Genomic DNA, 22,982 nt, shown 5'->3' with positions numbered 1-22,982 from the left:
ACTGCTTTTTATTTGACTTTTTAATTCTTTTTAAATCACTCTGTCGCGCGTTTTTGCATGTATCAATTTCCCTCAAGTTAACATTATATTCACCGACTTATGTTGGATATCATATATATTACAATTTGTTCCAGGCATTTAATTAATTCTTCGAAATCAAAGGTTATCTTACTGTAAATATGTCTTACTGTAAATATGCTTTACTGTTAAGCATTTTACGGTAAGGTTTTGAAAGCATAGTAAACATGTCGATCTGATCATTTTTACTACCTGATTTGTATTTGTGACCAAACAATTTGATATTACGATAATGGAAGCCATTAAAAACAGCATCAACATAAAAAAAAAAAATTTTATTTGTACAACTCGGTTTTAAAAATACGAAAAAAGAACCACGTTTTAATGCAAATTTCGTAAACTTCCGCTCTGCTATGAATAAAAAATCATAAACATTTGTATAGACTTTTGAAATACTATAGAACTTTTTGTGGGATACCTACTTTTAAATGCAGCTTAGAAGCTTAAACAAATAAACACTGCATCTTTGCGCCATACTCTAGCCCCTTATGTTCGATAATGCCTTTATGTTGTTGACACGCGATTAACCGCGGAAAGACGAGATTGTATACGGAATGTATATATTTTTCGATTTTACGCATGAAATTAAAAAAACGCAAACAATCAATCTTAAAAACTGACTGCCATTTTTCATATTTTCTCGTCATAATATTCTGCACTTCTCTCCCAGCAAGCACATAACGTTGAAACAACGTTGAAATAACGTTGATTGACGTTGATTAACTTTATTTCAACGTTGTTTCAATGTTGTTTCAACGTTGTGTGCTTGCTGGGCTGTTGGCTCACTTGACAAACACGCTGGAGCTTGGAAAAGCACTGTCCCCTGGGTAAAAAATTCCAGGGCAACAAAATCTTTAAAATATTTTAGAAGTTCTATTTAACTCCCAAAGAATCCTATAAAACAATAGAAAGTCTACAGGAACCTTAAAGACATTTTTAACTTGGAAACAAATAATTTCTAAAGAGTTCAACTAAAAATTCCGAGTGTAAACATTTTTTAATTGGCCCAAAGAAATAGGTAAAGCCGTTATTTGGAAGCAGTTTAAAGATGAAGGTGAAGCTCGTTAACGATTTATAGATTAATCAAATATGCAGAACAAGGAAAAAGTTTTCTAGAATAAAACAAGCAGTCGAAAGCAAAAAATTTCTAGAATAAAAAAAGCAGTCGAAAGCCAAAGTTCAATACTCCTAATAAAATTCAATACTCCGTGCTCAGCTAAAACGAATATTTGATAATAAAAAGGGAACACCATAACAAAAGCATCAAAAAAATTCAAATGTACCAAACCAATAAAAACATACTCAAAAAGGTCAAAAAAACCGAACAGATCACCTATAAAACGTCTGGTACTGTCAGAATTATTGTCTCATATTTTATTTGACACGTTGTATGGTGATGAGGGGTTTTTTTAATTTTCAAAAACCAATCGCTTCTAATGAGTTTGATTTGCATTCACCGGTTTATTTTGAACTATACGATGTGGCTCTCATAATGAGAAGTATGCAAAGATCTCCATTCTTGTTTTTATAATGCATCAAATATTTTGCTAGAGTAACCGGTGTTAATCATACATCGATAAATGTTTAAAAAAAAAAGTTGTGTTAAAAACATGTCTCAGAAATTGAGGAAAATTTTTGGTGAAATCTATTTTAACAACATTAAAAAACTGTTTTAACAACTCAAGATAGTTTAGGAAATTATCACATTAAAAAACTATTTTTTGGTGAAGTCTATTTCAACAACTCAAGATAGTTTAGGAAATTAAAAAACTATTTTGCAATTAAGAGTTTGATGTTTTAGATCGTTTGGTCATCCAATGTCAGAATTGTGGCTAATTACTAAGAGAAGAATCTAGAAGTATCGAAATTTCGTTAATCGTCGATCATTCGGCTCTGAGTTTGAAAATGTCATTGTTTAATACTAAGTTTAAAAATGTCGTTGTTTTGTAAAGTCGGCATTAATAAAGGTTTTTGTGCTGATTTTTTTTGAAAAATGATGCCATTATATAATTAAAAATTTTAGAGACTTTTAAATTTTAAAAGTCTCTAAAATTTTTTATTATATAATGGCATTCTAAATTTTACTAAAATTTTTGAATGTTTTCTAAAACTTATTTGTCACCAGTAAAATGTTACGGTGTGGGATAAAGATGTAGTAATTATCGTCTTTGTTGATCGCAAGTTTGTTAGCGTATGGAGATAAATATACAAAGTTTAGAAGAATCAGTATTTCACTTTTTTGAGGTTTTTTTTTCTTCGAAGGAAAGCATTAAATGGTTATTTTGGCTGTTTTATATTCCCCCCTCAAAAGCTTTTTAAAATATTATTGATATTGTTTCTTTTAATAACAATTGTTAATGTAATAAATTATTATAGACAATTTATCTCACTAAAAGTACTTCTTATTATGCTAAATAATATATATGTTGGGTATCAGTCTTTCAAATTATATATCAAATATATTCATATCATATATCAGATCTTTCATAGAATAGTTTTCACTGAATCGAGATTATTCTCATAGCATTTTAAAATGACGTTCTGTATTTTTTCAAAACGGCTTGAAAACGAACGCTTAAAGTTTGGCAAAAAAGTCCTTCTATTAAATTGCATTTATCTGTCAGTTAGTTTTAATACGATTCTTCTTCATCCAACAATATCAACATTTGTAACTTTTTTACAACATTCCAATTGTTAATTTAAAACTGAGAATCTTCATCTACATCTTCAGATATTCAGCATATCAACACTCACCAAACATTTTATGCAATCTCACAGCATATATATTTAAATCTTTCTCTTAAGTTATCCGTTTCAATTTTAAACCCTTGTAAGAAGTTTCCATGAGGACACAAGATTTCATCAAACAAGCCTCTTTCCTCTAAATATCTGGCTCCCCAAGGTGTGTAAAACGAATCACACTTTATTGCTCCAATTGATCCCGGTAGTCCAGGCATTCCAACTGCTCCCATTCGTCCTCGTTCTCCTTTTTCTCCTTTTTCTCCAACACTACCTGGATTTCCTTGTAGTCCTCGTTCACCTTGGGTTCCCGGATAACCCTGAATTCCTTGTGGCCCACGTGGACCTTGCAAACAATAATATTTATCTTTGTTTTCAATATTAACGCCTGAAGCAATGCAATTTCCAGGTAATCCAGGCTCACCTGGAGGTCCTGGGTTTCCTACTTGACCCTATGCAAAAGATGAAATATTGATAGGTGCAAAGTAAAACACCCTTGAACATCCAAAGAAAAAAATAAGAAAAATTTTAGTTTAAATTCAGATTGTTTATTGAACTCGTTTTTTAAAGCAACTTTATACTTTGAAATACTACGGCATTAAAAAATAAATTTTAAATACAGCCATTTGAAACCATAATTACCTGATCTCCTTTTAAGCCAGGAAGACCTGTGAAACCTCTAGGACCAGGCAATCCGGCTGGACCAACCTATTAGAAAGAAGCAACTGGTCAAAGTATCTTACAACTTTGAAATTATGTAACTAGTTTAATGAAAATACTATTTACCGGTCCCATTGGTCCTTCATCTCCTTTGACACCGTTTAGCCCACTTTTCCCCTTCAAAAAAAAAAAAAAAGTTTCTTTCAGCACCAAATTTTAGATCAATTTTCATTACAAAAATAGTTTAATATATTTTAGTAATTTTTAAAGTAATACTAATTTTTATCATAATTTTTATCATGCAAAGTTTATCTAAATAAATCATTGCATTTAATTTATGACAAAATGGAACCGCGTAGAAAAAATCTTTACACAAAATCATTTCTGTTTGTTGTTCATAGTAATAAAAAAGATAAAAGTTACTACATTTAAAATAAAGTATATTCATATTTAGGTTAAAATATAATGAAGACTTACGTTAGCACCCTTTGCTCCAGGGGGACCGGGAGGACCAACTCGTTTCCCTTTTCTTATAGGCATTTGTTCCGACATTGTTCTCTCTAATTGGCTTGGTTCCTAATTTTAGATATTTGCAATTGCTACTTACACTTAAATTAAGTTAATACTTGGTCGATTTGATAATTATTTTGATCATTGTGTAAAGAAAATTATATAAAATTAAAGAAAAAATTTGTAAGAAAAATAAAATTTAAAAATACTTACATCTAAGGTGCTACCACTACATTTGACATAGTAACCAGTCTTTGGATCTAGCTTGACCACACACTAAAAAGTAATAAAAAAAGGTCCCTAATTTAGCGGCGCTCATGCTTTCAAACGCTACCTCCGATATAAGTACATCATTTATGGTGCTTTATTATATCTAATTAGGCCCCTTTCCTGATTTTACCGCTAGTAACATATCACATCCCTAACACTTAATAACAAGATTCTCTTAGTATCGTGTCTGGAGTTTTCGCTTACTTAGATTGAAGAAATCGAACATCAGATTTTACTCATCAGTAGTTTAACATTATATATATATATATATATATATATATATATATATATATATATATATATATATATATATATATATATATATATATATATATAGTTATGTATAACTTACATTTTTTGAATTTTCCGTGAGAACGCAAAGTAGAACTGTTGACATGAAAAGCATTAAAAGTCGAAGCGCCATTTTCTTTATTACTATTTTTTTTAATGTAAAAAAGTCAATAATTTTGTCAATGTCAAAATTTTTAGCCTGAAATTAACATACGTTGCATGTGGTTATCAAAAAATACAAGTAAACCACATGAAGCTAAAATGTACCATCGGTTTGAAAAGTTTGGCATGTTATTACAATTAACTCCACACTCAGTCCAATACGTTTCTTTTAGGAAAACTAAATAGCACCCCGCAGCAAATTAAAATGAGACTTCCCGTAACTAATGCAGGTCGCTATTTTTTTACGGTAATCCTCCGATTCCGGTGAGATTGCAAGTCTTTTCAAAAACAATTATCAACCATAGAAACGGAATTGCTCTCTTACTTGCACCTACCGTTTGTAACACATAATTTTAAAAGGCTATTGTAAATTGCTAGGTAATCTGAAGAACTCAATTGAAATGAGATATCCTAACCATATTCCGATTAGATTCCAAAATCTGAGCAACCTAAACGAAAATAATACTCTTCGTCCGTTTGATAACCGTTTTTTATAATTTGTCATTTCCACAAAATATTTTTCAAACCCAAAGATTACAATCCTTTGCACAGTGTTTTGTTAAGAATTGGACTGCGATTTGAAAAAATTTTAAAATCTATTAATGATGTCATTAAATTTTTAAAAATAAGTAATTTTTTTACGTCATTGAAAATGACTCTAAAGTATTGTTTAACAATTTGTTTGATTTTTTAAGCGAATTTTTCAAAGCCATTTTTGGCGTGCTACGCCAAAAAATATTTGATTGAATTTCCATTATTTAAAAAAGTAAAAAGTGTTATAAATTTCAAGAAAGATTTTTACAAATACATTTACGCTCAGCACGCGCTGAAAACGTTGTTTTGCACACACCAGATGTCATACACAAAACTTTTACAAATGACTTAGTAAGCTAAACCAGCTACGTAGAAAAACCCTGTGGTTCGAATTTTTGAAACTTCTATGAAAACTCATCATAAAAGGAATATTTGAAACTTAGAATAAAAAGAAAAAAACCAAACTCAAGAACGAAAGTATCAATACCAATATGCTTCTAACTTGTAAAATACTGACAAAGTTTTTCACAAAATTTTATGAGAAATGAAAAACAAATCAACGTGCAAATTTTGAAACAAATAGAAAGGAAGGCGGATTTATTGTGTAAAAATACAAAAGCAAGTTTTTAAATGAAGTCAAAGTCGAGGTTTTTTGATTTCAGCTGTTGGCTGATGGTGCAAGAAGTTGGTCACGTGCCGTAATTTAATAATTTTATGATTTGAAAATCAAAGGTTAATCGGCTTCTTGTTTATCTGTGTATCCAACCACCGTCTCAACTGTTTGTTATTCGACTCGAAATAACAAGTTGAATATGAGGATTACAAATGAGGATTACAAATTCTTTCAACGACTCAACTTAAACCAAAATAATTTTGAACTTTGTCATTGAATAATGGCGTCTAAGAGCTTAACAATTTTTTTTTTGTTATTATTAAAACACACTTATCAGATTGTTGCAAACAAAGCCCAAAGATTTCCGTATTTTTAAGTATTGGATTTTATAAACAAGAATCACGCCCCTTTGCCCATCAAATAAAAATAAATTTTTCAATAGAGTTTTAAAAAAATTCAATAGTAGGAGGAAAAAATAACAAAGTTTCCTTAACGACTATTTATAACATATTCATACATAATATAATAAAAATATCTCTATATAAAAGTTTTATTCAAAAAAATATACTTAAAAAAAACAAACAACCATTACCTCACATTTACAGCCACATCAATTATTTGCTTGACAATATGGTAAAAAACAGTTTGTTTGGTTAAACTAAAACCGGGGAAATCTAGGGCTTGAGTTTAACAGTTAACTGGTGCAGCTGCCACTGCTAGTAATTGCACATTGTGTTAAAACTGACAATTGCATCAGTAAATTTCTATTTTAAATTAAAAAAATCCGAATTAAAACAATCGGATTTTTTTAAAATACCATGTGTCCTATAAAAAATCTATTTTATTTTTCTAAATATTTATTTAATTAAACAAGTTTGAATAATAAATAAACACCATAGGAATGGGGTTTGTTTATTATTCAAACTTGTTAGACCACTACACTTTCCAGTAGGCAATCAAAAAAATGCAGTGGTCCAATATTTTCAGTAGTTATTTGCTGAACGAACCTTTAGATTTTCAAGTTTTAAAGGTGGTCCTGGCGCATACTCCAACTATTTACAAGTGGTACTGACGCATACTCCAAGCACAACTTTGGTAAATTAAGTGAGGTTTTGATACGATGGTAAAGATTCGTGTCACTCTAAATGAAGGCGTTCTTAGTGTAAATAGCTGTCTAGATGGAAATACGTCTAATCAGTCCACAGAATTTTTTCAAAATTATCCAACTGTTTTTCCAAAAACCATGTAGCGAATCAAATCCGTTTTTCACAGTTGTCAAGTTCGAATTGATGACGCACCAGTATGCAAAATTTAGTAGTTTTTACAAAAACTATAGCCAATAATAATCAAGATAAAGTATAATTGGTTCACAAGAAATATATATTTTTGTAAATTACATATTTTTTATTGTGACTATGATTTTTTTTTTTTGTTGCAAAATGTTCATTGTAAGATACACTTAAGAGAATCACTCTTTTTGAAACTAAGATTTTAAACTTTATTTAATGCTCTAAAGAAAAAGTTTTGCTTTTATATAGAAATAACACTTTATTCTAGATTATTCGAATGTTAACTCAAAATAGCAAAATATTTAATTATTTTAGCCAATTGCTAAATATCGTAATAAACGAAAAATAATCGATTATTGACATTTTAGTTGATTAATGATTTTTATTTTGAATTGAAATATTCGGGTATAAATTATACAATTCTCATTCCTGTATTAATGTTTTATAACTAATCATATAATTTTTTTTCATGCATCAAAGTCGAGTTCCAGCTTCCTATTTTAGTAATTATTTAAAATAATGAATATTATTAAAATAATTAATATTAATCGAAATTCAAAAACTAAATCTTTAACGCTTAAAAATTTACTTTTTTAAAATCTACAGAGTTATAGTTTTGCGAGTTAAGATTATTTTAATATTTGTTTTTCCGTTACGTAATGCTATCAACTTAATACTAAAGTCTTTATATTCTATTGCTCAAAATATGCCACTTTGGTGCTTATTGATATTGATAAAGAACAATTAACTAAATGTAATCAACAGAATGTAAAAAAGTTTAAAAAGCGAAGTTCAGTTTATTTCTTTTATATTCTTCAAAACCATCCACCTCCGTACTTTAGCCTCTTTGAAATGATTCGTATCATTCCGTAAAAACAATAATCATTACAAATGTCATTTTCCCATGGAGTCTTACTTTCTTAGTCAACGATGAAACAACGATGAAAGAACTATGAAATAAGGGGGCGTTAAAAGGAATATTGAAATTGATATGTAGCGTTTTTTATGAACGCTTCAGGCATTTTATTTCATTTACTGTCTTAAGCAGGAATATGGATGTTCTCAATGCAAAGAAATATCTGCAGCATTTTAGCATCACAAATAGATCAAGGCCTTACTCTTGTTCTACTCATATTAATTCAGAAAAAATAATTTCAAGGCAAAAAAATATGGTAGTTAACCAGGGCTTTTTTATTTGATTAAAGTTTTTCAGGATTTTATAAACTGTTAAAAATTGCTTTAATATCTTTTGTTTTGAAACTCTTACCTTTCTTTTGTAATGACAAAGCCAAAAAGTGCAGTGATTCATACCCAATGTATAAAGAATCGTTGATTATCTGTTGAAGATCTCGTCGCTACATTAATACTTACTGGAAATCCACGACTTGAACTTGCTGGATGTATGTATAATTATATATGTGTATATACATGTATATAGAATTATGTATGAAAACTCATCTAGGGTAAGGTTGCTCATATTGTACCGATACCTATATTGTACTTTTAACATAACTCGTTATTTTTACAACCCACAAGAAATTTTTTAATTTATTTTTTATCTTTGCTGAATGAAATTAAGTAGTCAACTGTTTTTTTTTGTCATCCAACTGTATTAAGGCCAGAGTAAGCTCTTGTTGGTTTGTTATTGGAGATTTCTTATTTTAGGTTTTTATGGCTAAGCGTATTTCACTAAAGAAAGTAGAAGATATGATTTGTTCAGTGTATTTATGTTAAAGTATAATTTATCTAAATTCAAAATAAATACCTAGAATTTAAAATATCTTATTTTTAGTTGTCAAATTTTTTAACTAACTGAATTTCAGATTAGTTGCGTAAATTGTACCTCAAGGCATATCCTTAATTGTACCGACGCAACCATTCTGACCGCTAAAAATGCGTGTAAAGTTTAACAAATTCCTTTTGAGATTCCAATAAGAGAAATATCCATACTTACAAAACGAACTTCACTACTTAAACAAAAAAAGAAAAATTTCAGTATTACTCTTGTATTGACAAGCAGTCCTTAAAAAGATGCACTCTCTAGTTCAGTTTTACCAATATGTCAAGGCTGGTGTCATGTTGACTGTGCAGGTGATAATCAAAAACAGACACAATATATCTGAAACTTTTTCCAAAAATAATGTTTTTATGTATTTTATTTTACAATATTTAGTGTGGTTGTTTTTAAAACAGATATAGTATATATTGTTTTACATTATTTAGCATAACTATCTTTAATATCTACCTTCCTTCACTATTTTAATCTTAGCTTACCCATTGGTAAAATATTTCCAATTGCTGATTTTATAAAAACCATTCCTTTTAATCAGTTCTTTAAATCCCTTAAATCTAAAATCATAAAATATTTGCAAAGCTGTAAAGTAATTGAAATCAAGAAAGTAGTACAATATCGGATGACAATGGTACAATTAAGGATACTACTACACAATGCCGATTCTGGGACATTGACATTTTTTTATATGCATTGACAGTGGCGCATTGCCAGTTTTCAAGACATAGTTAATGAATTCAAGATGTTATTATATTTTTATCTCATTGTTAATATCATGCCGGAACCTGCAAAGAAGTATAAAACTGTATCTTTTTCGTAATTTATTCTAGACCAAAGAGTTGATCATAGTCCATAAATGTAAAGCACGGTTTTAGTTTGTAGTGTCCAATGGCTAGGGTATGAATTCCGTCTTGTAAGATGTGTCTTTTATCGTCGTTAGCGCTGAGAGCGACTTTGTTGATTTCTTCGGTGTAAATGTCATGGTCATGTGATCGTATAACGTTCATGGTTGCATGCTTTTCTGTCTTATTCATTAAGCAGTTGTAATAATCTTGATGAGTGATGTGTTTTTGAACGACTTTCTTTTTAACCCCTTTACATTTTTTGTGTTCATCTTTAGCGATCTTGTAGGAGTAGAGTTTCGGTCTTAGTCCAACAAATTCGACAATGATCAAACCACCAGCCTCATCTTTAAACATGCCGATGATCTTATTATTTAACCCTACTTTAAACCCAACGTTTTCAATAGCAGGATGGTCTTTAGAAAAGTTGCTCGTATCAAATTTGACTTTTACATCGTCGGCAATGTCTTTGTAAAAATCGTCTGTTTCGATTTCATAAAAGAGCGAGTCAGTATCAGTCATGAGTAATTCCGCGCGATCTCCGTATTTAGGTTTCATGTAGTCGTAGTGATGTTCATACATTAGGGTTTTGCTGATGTCTAGGATGCTCAGTCCTAAGTAAACAGGCTTGTTGTAAAAGAGTTTTGTTCTTTTCATGTGAACCGCTGCAAGGTTTTCATCAAAAATGGTATTTCTATCATAGTTAGGTTTTCTTGACAATTTTAAGACTTCTTTTTTAGTGGTGACCAGTTTAATATCAACATGCTTTCGAATATTCTCCATGGTTTTTCCAAAGACAGAGTTGTTCATGAGCTTAAAAAATTCTTTTTCAAATTCGTTTTTAGCTTTTGCTCTTAATGTGGTGTTGAGGTCAATGTATTGTTTCATGAAAGGTTCTTCTTCAAAGGTAATACCTCGATGAATTTTGGTAACGATCAATCCAAGTCGTTCATAGAGTTTTAGGTTTTCGTGATGAATGACATATTTCTCCTTGTTGTTTAAATTAGGAACGAGCTTTTCTACTTTTCCAATGGTTAGTCTTTCAGGAGCTAAAGGATAGTCGTTGTGTAAATCGTGTGGGCTTTCGGGATAGGTTAAATCCACTTCGAGAATGCACGACATGGATTTCCAATTTAAAAGTTCATCTTCAGTCATCCATCTGAATCCTCTAACAGGAAGAGGTTTGCACATAGCCCATCCATATAAATTATTAGCGTCTAAGTATTGAATGAATTTCGAAGGCTGTGAAGGATCATAATCACTCATGTATTTGTTATTAGCAGTTCCATGTCGTTTGCTGATCATGCAAATTCCACCGCGTATACCTTTTTCTATCATATTGAGCATATCAATATCAGACAGAAGCTCTAACTGAATTCCAGTTAGCTTTAACATGGCATCCCAAGCCAAACCAGGTGAGGTGTAATACCAAGCAGGGTCAAGCTTGTAATATTCCATGCAAGTGTCTCTGAAATTTTCAAAGACATCGGCAAGTATCAGCACGTCAGACATGTTGTACAGTTTTTGGTAATCTTTAAACGTTTCACATCCAAATACATTCCAAACGTTTTGTGCATGCGCGTAGTCTTCACAGCTTATTCCCTCATCATTCAGTTTGGAATAGAATGCTTCAATAGGAGGCAATTGCGTTTCGGAGAACTTTTCAATCGAGTCCACCCAGTCATAAGGGTAAATACCTTTTTTTCTTAATAAATCAAACTTTTCTTCAGAGTAATATTGAGCAACGTTTTTGCATTGATCGTTGTTTAGATTTTTAGCCAAACTGTCTAAACTACCAGCCATGAATCTATAGCTGTCAATAAACCTTAGCTCTTTCCATACTTCCTTTAGTTTACCTTTCTTATCAGTAAATTCTCTCACTTTGATTTTTTTCGAGAAGCTGATATATTTTTCTTCATTGTTGGGTATGCAATTAAGCTTTCCACCTAATTTCTTGATGAACAAATGACTATCGTAACCAGACAAATTATGTAAAATGATGGGTATGAATTTTGGAAGTTTATAATTCAAGTTGCATTTGTTATGAGCAGCTCCACGATACTTTCCAGTCAAATGACAATGATCCCACACTTTATCATCGTTAAGGTCTTTATTGCAAATATGACATAGGGTTGCAGATTCATAATCTTTCTCATCCTCATCCGTTTTCACTTTCTTTTTTACTATATCAATCTTGTCAAGAATCTTTATAAGATCTGATTCAAGCATGGTTATAAACTTTTGAGCTACGTCATCGTCATCGCTTTCAGCTGTGTACATGACTGGTTTTCCTTTGTAAAGGCTATCGTCAAAGCATTTGATATAATAGCAGAAGGAGCTTGGAACGTGCTTTTGGTATTGTTTGGTGTATGACTCTTTATTATTATATTCAGTGTTGTCCTCGATGGGTTGGATAAAACTTTCAAAGTCGGCATAGACAACGTATGGAACTTTCATACCCCTTTGATAGTTTTTAAACTGAACAGTCGTCCCTTCTTTAGGAAGTTCGATTCTTACTGAGGTGTTATCATAACAATAAGGTTGATGCTGTTGAAGCTTTTCTTCCTGGTCATAGCCTTGCAAGCAATTTCTGCAATAATACATTTTATGCTGATGATTTGATGTTTGTGTTGACAATAACCGACTCATACTTTTAATCACACAATAATGGTCAGTGTCTTCGTTTGAAATAAACAGCAAATCAACACAGTGCTTTCGATCTGTAAATTTAGATATTTGCAAAGGATAAAGTTTTTCATTTTCATACCCAAAGACGTTAATGCTAATAGTTGGATTATTTTTCTCAAACTTTTTAATTTGAGCGATCTTGACAGGAAACTCCATTCCATCCCAATTCAGCTCTTCTGATTTTAAAATAAGATCATTGTCAATTCTTTCGTTATGCGTATTTTTTAAATTCAACGCTCTAGTGACTGACCATTTAAAGCATTGATCGTCCTTGTTTTCCATGTTGATGATCGCCTTTTTGTCTTTCAGCTCTTTAGACAGCTTAATATAGGAAGAACCGCTGATAGGCTCGTAATCAGTAAAGTTAATATCCATCCTTAAAATCTTAGACAGGGTAGAATTAGATCCTAAAGCATTGTATTTAACACTACTTTCCAATACTTTTTCTTCCATCTCACCCATGAGCTCTCTTACATTTGTAGTTGCTAGAACAATCTCTGATCTTGATGAAAAGCTCGCTTCCCGAGTCACTTCTGCACCAGTCATCATGCTTACAGATTTCATTTTGCACGTTAAAATAATTCTTACTCTGGTGTTTCTTTCCCCTTCCATGGTTTGAATGGCAGACTCTCTCACCAAATTAAAAAAGGATGCAATGTCTTGATATCGAGAAGAAGGTCTATAAGAAAATTGTCTCACAGAACTTTCCGCTGAATGTTCAGTCATTTTAAACTTTACTGTAAATGGCTTTGGCAAGGGCTGTTTGTACACTGTTTTTGATACAATCGATTTGATAGACTGTATCTTTTTATCGATTTGTTTTGCTGATTCGCTCACCTTATTCTTGACTACTTCAGGAACGTAGGGTTCTATCCATTCTTTAACATCATCAAACTTAGTTTTAACATACGACGTCACACTTTTTGTAACTCTTGCCAGAGTTGAAAATAAACCAGGTCTTGGTGCTGGAACAGGTATAGGTGTAATAACGTTTGTTGAATCAACAACCGGTGTGTTAAGAATAGAGGGTTCATCTCTTGTTACCTGATTTTGCAAGAGAGTAGAAGGCTCGAATGAAATCAAGTCGCTAGACCTTGGTCTTGGAGCTGGAACAGGTCTTTGAACCGCAGGACGAGGAGCTGGCACAGGCTTTTTAGGACTAACAACAAACCTTACTTTTGCAGGCTTTACAGTAGCATTAACAGGCAACGGTCTTGCCTCAGTCGTTCGTCTACGAAAAGTAGCAGGAGGCTGCAAAGCCATTATAAGTTCCTCCTTTCTCATTTTAGAGTATCCTCTTATTTTCTCCTCTTTAGCAATTTCTTTTAATTCTTTCACAGTTTTACTTTCCATTTTTATTACGGAAAGATTTTTGTTTAAGCCACTTTCAATTTTTCGCTCTTTGGCGGTAGTTTTTGCTTTTTGCTTTTTAGCATCAGTTTTATCACCCATTTTATTAAGGGAAATAAAATTTTTTTCGATGCATTCAAGTTTCCGCTCTTTAGCAATTAATTCTGGTTTTGAAGAATAGATACTCATTTTTATTATACTAAGATTTTCTTTAAGTTAATTCAATTTTTTTTAAATCTTGGCACACTTTCAGCATATTTTCTTCTTCGCGGGAGAATTAAAAATTTATGAAACAAGATAATTGGCAAAAATTTCGCTTATTGAGTCGTATACATGTGCTTGACCCATTTCATCAAATCTAATCGTATACTTTCTTCCCCACTCGTCATGTGCAGTAAATTCGTATCCAGCCACATGAATTTCTTTTTCTTCATCAAACAGATGCGCACGACCCATGGTATCAAATTCAATCACATACTTCCTCTCCATCTTTTTATTTATGCCAAGAATTTTATTTAAGTCAATTTTTTAACATGTTAAAAGTTAAAAAATCAATTTTGCTGCTTTTTACGTTTTTCAAGCTTTTCAGAATTTAAAAATTCAATCTTGATTCCATTATCCACCTTTCCATCTCGACGCTCTAAATATCTCCATCCACGTCCAGTCCCTGCCATCGCTTTGTAAAGAGACTTGTATTCAGTCACCTCACCCGTTTCAATGTTGGTTATTCTCACAGTGATGGGTTTTTTCTTAACTAAACTAAGCCATTCCCATTTTGGATCAACAGGTTTTTTTTCTTTTGGAGGAGGCTTTACTTTTTTTTCTTTTGCTCTTTCTAAAATCTCATCTTTACTGATCAAATTATTTTCAACCGCAAGCATCATCAACGTTATTAAATCATCTGCTGTTTTACTAACGCCGTTTTCATTCAACAAATTTTTCAAATACGATGTTGTATATCTCATTTTATTATACCAAGATTTTTTTTTTAAGTCAATTCAATTTTTCCTGAAAAGACATCTTAATAAACAGCAGTCATGTTGGTTCCATCTGAAACAAATTTAAGCAGTTTGTCAGAAATCACCACTGCAAAAATAACGGTATTTGCAATAGTTGAAGTTCGAAATTTAAGGTTTACCACTAATTCAGCTGTTTCCGACGTCATTCTTTCTTTTTGCTTGCTGATATCCACAAAGAACAACGGATATAATTTTATATATTCAAGCAAGCTTAACCCAGATTGACAAACAAGTTCATTTGTGCCGTAATATTTTTCATCAAAAGAGAACGCATCTGAATAAGCCATAACCACTCTCTTTTCTCCAAAATTCAAGTCGTAATTGTAATTTGGATACTTTATTCCATTAACAGTCACGTAAAAATTGCTAACATCACAATGGTCGAATAGTGATGGATTAACTGTTTGACTGGAATTTCTGTTTGTCTGAAGTCCGAACAGGATAAATCTTGGAATGCTTTTGTCAGTGACTCTTCCAAGCGACCAGGTAAATTCTGTCTGACCAGCTGGAATAAGTTGCCTTTCACATTTGTTTGATTTATAAGCCACTTGAATGGGAATTTTTTGAGCCATTATATTCATGAAATCAGTCTTTTTCGAAATATCCAATTCAACGCGAGGCATATAAAGTCTGAATTTTTTAAGGTTGATCATTCCTGCACTAACGCTCTCCGCTCTATAAATCGCATCATCACATTCTTTCTTTGTAAAAGTGATGGTATGCCTAAACCCGTAAACAACTTTGTCATAGGTTTCGCAAAATCCAAAAATGTGCTTCAACGGAATTTTAAACGAAAAAGCTCCAACGGATGTAGTGTCTGCAAACAAGTGGTCTCGTCTAACATTGAATCCTGAATTTCCAACAAGATTTGAAGTATCCATATACCACATTTGCTTTAATCCATCAGCAAACTGAAATCCATAAGGATATTTCATCAATCCAAGTATGGTGGTGGCTGGACCTGGATATATCACTCTTTCCACTTGCTCTCCCGACAAGTCATAAGTCACATCATTAAACAAATACATCAAAGCGTTGTTCACCAGTGCAATGTTGTCTTTAGCATCATAAAAGGTTCCATCGCTCTTTTTCAACACTCTTTCAATAAGAATGTAAGCCTCTGATGGTACTGTTTGAATCGATTGACAGTCAATCTCAAAAGTAATCGTGCCTGAAGAATTTAAATCGAGATTGGTTGGAAGATACTCAAAAAAATCAACTTTTTCAATACCAATATCATACTCTGGGTTCTCAGTAACTCTTAATCGCTCAGTACTTATCATTTTTTATATAAAAAAAATTATTTAATTCATTTAAATGTCTCTCATTGCAAGTCATCGCAACAGAATACTATCTTCATGCTATTTTCATACCCTGTCCCATTTTCACCAGGTCTTGAATTCGAATCACGTTCTTTTTAGACATTTTATTACTTTGAATAGATGAACCAGTCTTTAATTTCTCAATGGTCTTTTTACCTTTGTCAATAGCCACGTCTTTAGCAGCGGAGATGGCTGAAAGGGCTAACTCTGTCCCAGCAGATTTTGCAGCTGTAATCGCTTCTTGTCCAATTTTACTTGTAGCAGCATTTTTAAGCAAATTCACTGTTGCTTTTGACACACTTGACGCAGCTGCTCTTTTTATGAAATTTTTAATCATGTCTACAATACCACCTCCACCAACAACCTTCTTTTTCACATATCTTCTTTTGTTCACAATGAGCATTTTTTAAATAAAAACAATTTTTTAAATAATTTTATCAATAGTCCTCATTAACGATTTATATTCCTCTTTATTAATCTCCCCTTGTCTCAACAGCTCATCGCAAATAGCAACAGCCATATTTCTTGACTCTTTATTCCCAGCATGCCATGCAGCAATACTCAATTCAAGCTTTTCCACCAACGCATTAGGATCACCTGGAAGAATAATCACACCACGACCTTTTATACCCTTTTCAATACGCATCATTTTTTCCCAAATAGGAGCAATAAGTTGTTGATACTTTGGTCTTCTTGATGATTTCGGTTTATGCGGTTGCGAATCAGATCTTATAGCATCACTGTCCATTAAAATTTTTTCATAATTTTGCAAATCTTCATCGGTATAGCTCTTTGGTATTGTTAATTCAGTCATCAGTTCCCAAAGACCTTTTGTTCCATTATACTTTTCTTCACCGACAATTATATCATTTCCATCTATTTCAACCTCCATTTTTCCAATATACATTTTATCTCCAACTTTGTTCACTTCGAAAGGCCTTTTCTTTTTTTGATCGACTGACAGGCTTTTGATCATCTTTTCATTGCTCTCGATGATGGGTTTAAATAGCTTGCTCACATCAGCTTGAAAATTCGTATCTGAAATGTTGTCATTCACGCTGTTCTGATAAATCCTCTTTCGTCTGTCATTAATTTCTTTCACAATTTCATCCCTTTTATTCAGGTCTTGTATTTTAAAGAAAAACATCTTTTTAAAATACGTGGAAAAATACATAAATTGGTTTTTACGACTACGTTGATCCTTTCTTAAAATACGTGGAAAAATACATAAATTGGTTTTTACGACTACGTTGATCCTTTCTTAAACAAATTGTTAAACGTTTGAATCGCGTCTTCTCGTCCTTTTTGGATTAAGTTTTCTTTAGTAACTTCATCTATTCCCTTTTTGGTTTTGGTTCGTATTTCCTCCATCAAGGATTTAAATTTTTGAAGCTCCCCAAGAATCAATTGAAACTCTGAATCGCTTATTTTTCCGTCTATCAACGCTTTGGAAATGTGCTCGCTGATGGTGTTCAATTTTGACTCTGCCAACACTTTGATCTTTTCATGCTTCTCCGCTTTTAATACCATCTTTTTATTCACTTGTCCTCCTACAATGGACAAAAAGCCCATTCCAATAGCCGCACCTTCACACGCAATTGCTACTGGACTGGCAATAATCGTAGACAAAAGCCCTATTCCAGTCGCACCTAGTGCTATACATAATCCTTGCATCACATTGTCCACATTCGAAATGATTCTAAACACGCGATGGTACTTTTTGCTTAGATGAACTCGCTTTGCTTTTTCACTCTCTATCTCTTTCTGAATCTCGCTTATTTTCTGAAGCCTATAAACATGTCCTCCTTCATCTATAGGAGCTGATGGAGGAACTGGATAAAGTTTTTCATTCAATATTTCCATTTTTTATTAATAAAAATTATTTTAAATCAATGTAATTAATTTTACAAAGTTTTTCTCCTTTTTTAACAACCACGTCCTGTTTGCTGTTACTATTCACATCCATAATAACATCATCTACAGACTCTGAAATAATAACTTCGTTTTTTCTATAATTCAATTGATCAGTAATTTTATTCATTAATGTTATCACTGCAATACCTTTCTCTAAATTCAACCCAATGGATAAAGCTATCATTGTATGTGAGAGAGCAGCAAATTTAATGTCTTTCTGGGCAAAAATCTCATATTGTTCGTTAACGTTGAAATAAGGTGGATGATCTAACGTTTTCGTAGACACAATAATGTTGTTTGGTCTTCTTTCCTCCAACTCTCTAACTCTCTCTTCCAAAATTTTTAATTGCAAATCCAAACTATGAAATTCTGCTGATGCAGCGTTTCTAAAAAACTTGTGAGGAGCATGCATTTTTACATATTAAAAATAAATTTTTAGATCATTTTATTCCTCACATGTAAAGAATAAAATGATTATCGTTTTTAAAGCAGCAGAAGCGCACACTCTATATTTATCTTTTTTAAAACCTTTAATCAACGCTTTAATCTTTAATCTATTTCTTCTTTTCTCCTCCTCATTAATGTATTCTACGCTTTCATCATCTTCGATGTAAATGGTAAAGTTGTTTCCTCCCGTTTCATTACGCATATCTTCTAACAATTCATTATATATATAATCATCATATTCATTTTGTTCTTCAACACTCATCGAATTGTAATCTAAAACTACAGGATCACCCAACATAGACTCATTGTAAGGTAAATCTTCAGGATCATTGTAATCTAAAACTACAGGATTAGCCACAGAATCATCGTCAGAACTATCATCAGAATCATCATAATGATCACAAGGTAAATCCTCAGGATCACCATCTTCAGGGTCAGCCAACATAGGCCTATTGTAAGGCATATCCTCAGCATCAGAATCATCATCAGAACTATCATCATCAGAATCATCGTCTTCTGAACTAGACCAACTAAATATGATAGCTTCGTCTAATGCATTCACATCATCGTCTTCGCTTTCATATATTTCATCGCGCTGATCTTCTAAAAATTCATTATCTAACATACTCATTGTTATTTTTTATATGAAAAGAAATTTATTTAACTCAAAATTCAAAATTTTTTTCTTGCCATACAAAACGACGCGTCTATTTTTGCAAACTTAACAATTCATTATTATCTACCCATGAGTTGAACGAGTCTGGATATCCCAACCATTTGACTAACGACTTGCTCTTTGTTTTGCGAATGATTTTTTCAATTCTGAATATGTCTTGATGTGTCTTTTGCATCTCCTGCTCGTAAAAGGTGCCTTGAATTTCTTCACCGTTAGCGTCAGAGATTTTATACGTGGGCGGATTCGTATACTGAACTTTTGACACTGTAAAAACCTCCTCAGTCCATCTCGGCGTATACCCCTTTTCAAAATGAGACTTCTTTTTTACGATTCGCACTTGATCGCCCATGGAAAATTTCGGTTTTGCTGGTAATGTTTGATCCTTTCCATACAGACTCCACCAGACCTTATATTTATTCTTTTCATCGCTAGCTTCCACTGGTGTCATTTTGATGGAAGAGTGTTTGGTGTTGTTGTAATTTTTCACCATCTCATCTAATACGTCAATGTATTTATTGGTGTTGTTAGCTGAAAAATATTTAAACATTCTCTCTTTCATCGTTCTATTCCATCGTTCAACAACAGAACTTTTTTCTTCATTTTCAGTGGAGTATAATTGCACACCTAGAGCTTGTACATGCTTGTTGTAAAACTCTTTTCCTTTATCCACCCACAATTTAATACATTTTCTTTCTGTGAAAATCTTTTTCATCGCTTCAGCCACTTCAAGACCTGTTTTGCTTTTTAACGGAACGATCCATCCATACTTTGAGAACACGTCGATCACCATGAGTAAATATTTTACGCCGTTGTTGAATTTTGAAAACGATTGCATGTCCACCAAATCAGCAGCCCATATCTCATCAATGCCGTTCACAATTACTTTTCTTTTTTTAAAATGATGAATCACCGGTTTATGAAGCTCCTCTGTAAGTTGATCCGTCCATTTCAAATCACTCACACCTAATCCGAATTTAGCTTTGGCTTTGATGATAGGCTCGATGATTTTTCGCTCGCTTATTTCTTTTTGAGTAGGATTTTGTATAGAATCCATTTCTTCAAGCATCATTTGATCTGCTAAATTTCTGTTTTGCTTGTCGTTAAAATACTTGTAAGCTAAATCGTGATGATATGCTGCATTGTCCACTCTATCCACCGGTTTGCTCCACTCTTGATACATGTCCGTGGAAGTGAGTCTTTTATCTAAATTGGTTCCAGGTCCAGCAAAGTTCATCCCTGGAACGTGCATTTCTCCTGGAAACTTTGCCCATGGAAGCTTTATTTTTTTTGAAAAATTGTTGATCGATTCCACCAAGTCTCCTCCGCTAAGCTCATGCGTAGAAACAAATTTGTTCTTTTTTATCCCGCAGATGGTGCAAGTCCCTTTAAGCATATTTCTATTGTTTTTTGTGATCTCGTTTTTCAAGTGAATGGTTTCAGTCTCTCTTCTACACTTAACGCAGTACATTTTAACATATATAAAAACTTTTTTAATATAAAAAATATGGAAGTGATGAAATTGTCGTGTAAAATTGGGAAAACCAAAAGAAACAACAGCAAGCTTTTACCGAGAAGCATTCGAGGAATCATCGTTGGAAAGTCTGGATACGGAAAAACAACGTTGCTGCTCAATTTACTGCTCAGACCTGGCTGGCTTGATTATAACCGCTTGCAAGTGTTTGGAAAATCCCTTTTTCAACCGGAATATAAAATATTAAAAAACTCGTTTGAGAAGAAATTGCCTAAAAAGGATATTGTTGATTTGTTAACGGATGATGTACAAGACGAAATGGAAAAATTGAATTTAATCCATGAAGATGTTATTAACGATCTTTCAAAAAAATATTCTGACAATTATGATATGGAATGTCAATTATTCGAAACTGCAGACGATGTGCCTGAACCTGAATCCTTAGACTCGACCAAAAACAATTTAATGATCTTTGACGATTTGCAATTAACTAATCAAAACAAGTGCGAAAAATATTACATCCGAGGAAGACACTCTAACGTCGACTGCTTTTACCTCGCTCAAAACTATTTCGAGATTCCAAGACATACCATCAGAGAAAATGCTAACTTTATTTGTCTCTTTAAACAAGACCAAAAAAGCGTTAATCACATTTATCAAGATCACGTTTCCTGTGATATGAAAATAGAAGAATTTAAAGCCTTTTGCAATCATTGCTGGAATGAACCTCACGGATTTGCCGTCATTGATCTCTCTTCTAAAAAGAACGAGGGAAAGTATCGAAGTGGGTTTGATGATTTTTTATTTTTCTAAAACAATTTAAAAAATAATTATTATTTAAAAAATGACAGGTATAATCATCGATGTAGATGGAAAATCAAGTGTTATCACCACTGATTTTTTAGATAAAATCGTTTTTGACGAAGGAAAAAATTATGAAATGGCTTTTCTCGGTCTTGAAACTTACAACAGCATTCCAAATGTAAACAGTAAAAACAATTATTTCAAATACAGCATGAACAATGGAGCTCATTGGGAGAACATTATCATTCCATCAGGAAGCTATGACATTAAAGACATCAATGAGTATTTGCAAAAGTCTATTTTTAACACAATAAAAACAGCTCAACGTGGAAGTTATATTATTGCAAATAAAATTAATTACTCTCCAAACAACCTTCAAATTGGAATCAATCTTAATACTTTAAAATCAACCATTAAACTTGGTTTGAATTATTTGATTGACTTTAACGTGGAGAATAGCATCTCTTCAGTTTTAGGGTTTACTAAAAGAAAATTAAATTCCAATTCCGAATACGAGTCGGATCATATCGTTAGAATTTCAAGCATTAACACCATCAGAATCGTTAACAACGTGATCGGATCATCCTATATTAATGGAACCCAATTAAATTGCATTTACTCCTTTTATCCAAATGTTAGTCCAGGCTATAAAATCATCGAGAGACCAATGCATTTGATTTATCTTCCTGTTAAACTGTTTGAAATTTCAACAATGGTTACTCGTATCATTGATCAGAATGGAGATTTGGTTGATTTTCGTGGAGAGGATATTACAATACGATATCATATTCGAGAAGTGAAATAAATAATTTTTAATACATAAAAAATGAGCAATTATCAAAACATCAAAATTAACATCTCACAGAGTCAATCTGATAAAATTAAAAAAGCTATGCATGATAAAACCGATACTAGCATTAAGCTTTCTCATCAAGACTTGAACGGTAAACATGTTCTCGCTATCACTAATGCGCAATTGAACAAAATTAGAAAAGCGTATGAAGCTGGAAAAGGGGTTACACTCAAACTGAGCAAAAGACAAATTGCATACAACTCGAAAATAGAAGGAGGTTTCATCGGAGCTCTTCTACCGTTATTAGGTATGATAGGTAGCACTCTTGCCACAAGAGTAGTTCCTGCTCTAGCTACTGGATTGCTAGCAGGTGTAGGTTCTTCTGCTGGCTCTGCTATGGTTGATAAAATTGCTGGACGAGGTCTTTTTTACATGAGCAAAAATGGAAAAGGAATGAAGATAAAAACTTTAGGTGGAGAAGGATTGTTTATTACCCCATGGACTAAAAATGTTCACGGTGATGGACTCTTTGTTAAAAATGGAAAAGGTTATCAATCTGTTGGAGCTGGATTATTACTCGGACCTAACTCACCCTTTAATAGCATACCCTTTTTAGGTGCTATTCTATGAAAATCGCTTGTTAAAAAATTCGGATAAACTTTTTAAGAAATTTAAAAAAATGATCGACTTTCAATGGATTGACGTAGAAGGAATTGTT

General features: G+C 32.4%; 1 protein-coding gene across 4 annotated transcripts; it reads right to left on the bottom strand.

Annotated features, from left to right (window-relative positions):
* Positions 1–2,358: 2,358 nt before the first annotated feature.
* LOC145187149 (uncharacterized) lies at positions 2,359–7,089 on the bottom strand. Of its 4 annotated transcripts, none has more exons than XM_090096617.1 (6): positions 6,865–7,089; positions 4,201–4,263; positions 3,955–4,053; positions 3,604–3,654; positions 3,460–3,525; positions 2,359–3,269 (listed from the first exon to the last, which is right to left on the bottom strand). In XM_090096617.1, exons 3-6 carry the CDS (start codon positions 4,027–4,029, stop codon positions 2,841–2,843), a joined length of 621 nt encoding a protein of 206 aa, XP_089952743.1. In that variant the 5' UTR covers positions 4,030–4,053; positions 4,201–4,263; positions 6,865–7,089; the 3' UTR covers positions 2,359–2,840. The 4 variants fall into 4 exon arrangements, with proteins under 4 accessions (XP_089952743.1, XP_089952742.1, XP_089952744.1 ...); XM_090096616.1 differs by lacking the exon at positions 6,865–7,089 and adding an exon at positions 6,450–6,649; XM_090096618.1 differs by lacking the exon at positions 6,865–7,089 and adding an exon at positions 5,732–5,801.
* Between the last annotated feature and the right edge of the window lie 15,893 nt (positions 7,090–22,982).

The sequence above is a fragment of the Hydra viridissima genome, unplaced genomic scaffold, assembly GCF_058129835.1.
Source record: "Hydra viridissima isolate aposymbiotic clone 2 unplaced genomic scaffold, HvirCarnegie_v1 scaffold_8, whole genome shotgun sequence".
NCBI classification, from domain to species: domain Eukaryota; kingdom Metazoa; phylum Cnidaria; class Hydrozoa; order Anthoathecata; family Hydridae; genus Hydra; species Hydra viridissima.
This window is presented reverse-complemented; position numbering and strand designations above follow the sequence as displayed.

Coding starts and splice junctions, on each gene's coding strand:
- LOC145187149 (XM_090096615.1), bottom strand. CDS start 4,681: ATGGCGCTTCGACTTTTAATGCTTTTCATGTCAACAGTTCTACTTTGC. Junction 4,054..4,200: donor GTAGTGGTAGCACCTTAGAT/GTAAGTATTTTT, acceptor ATCTAAAATTAG/GAACCAAGCCAATTAGAGAG. Junction 3,526..3,603: donor ATGAAGGACCAATGGGACCG/GTAAATAGTATT, acceptor TCTTTCTAATAG/GTTGGTCCAGCCGGATTGCC.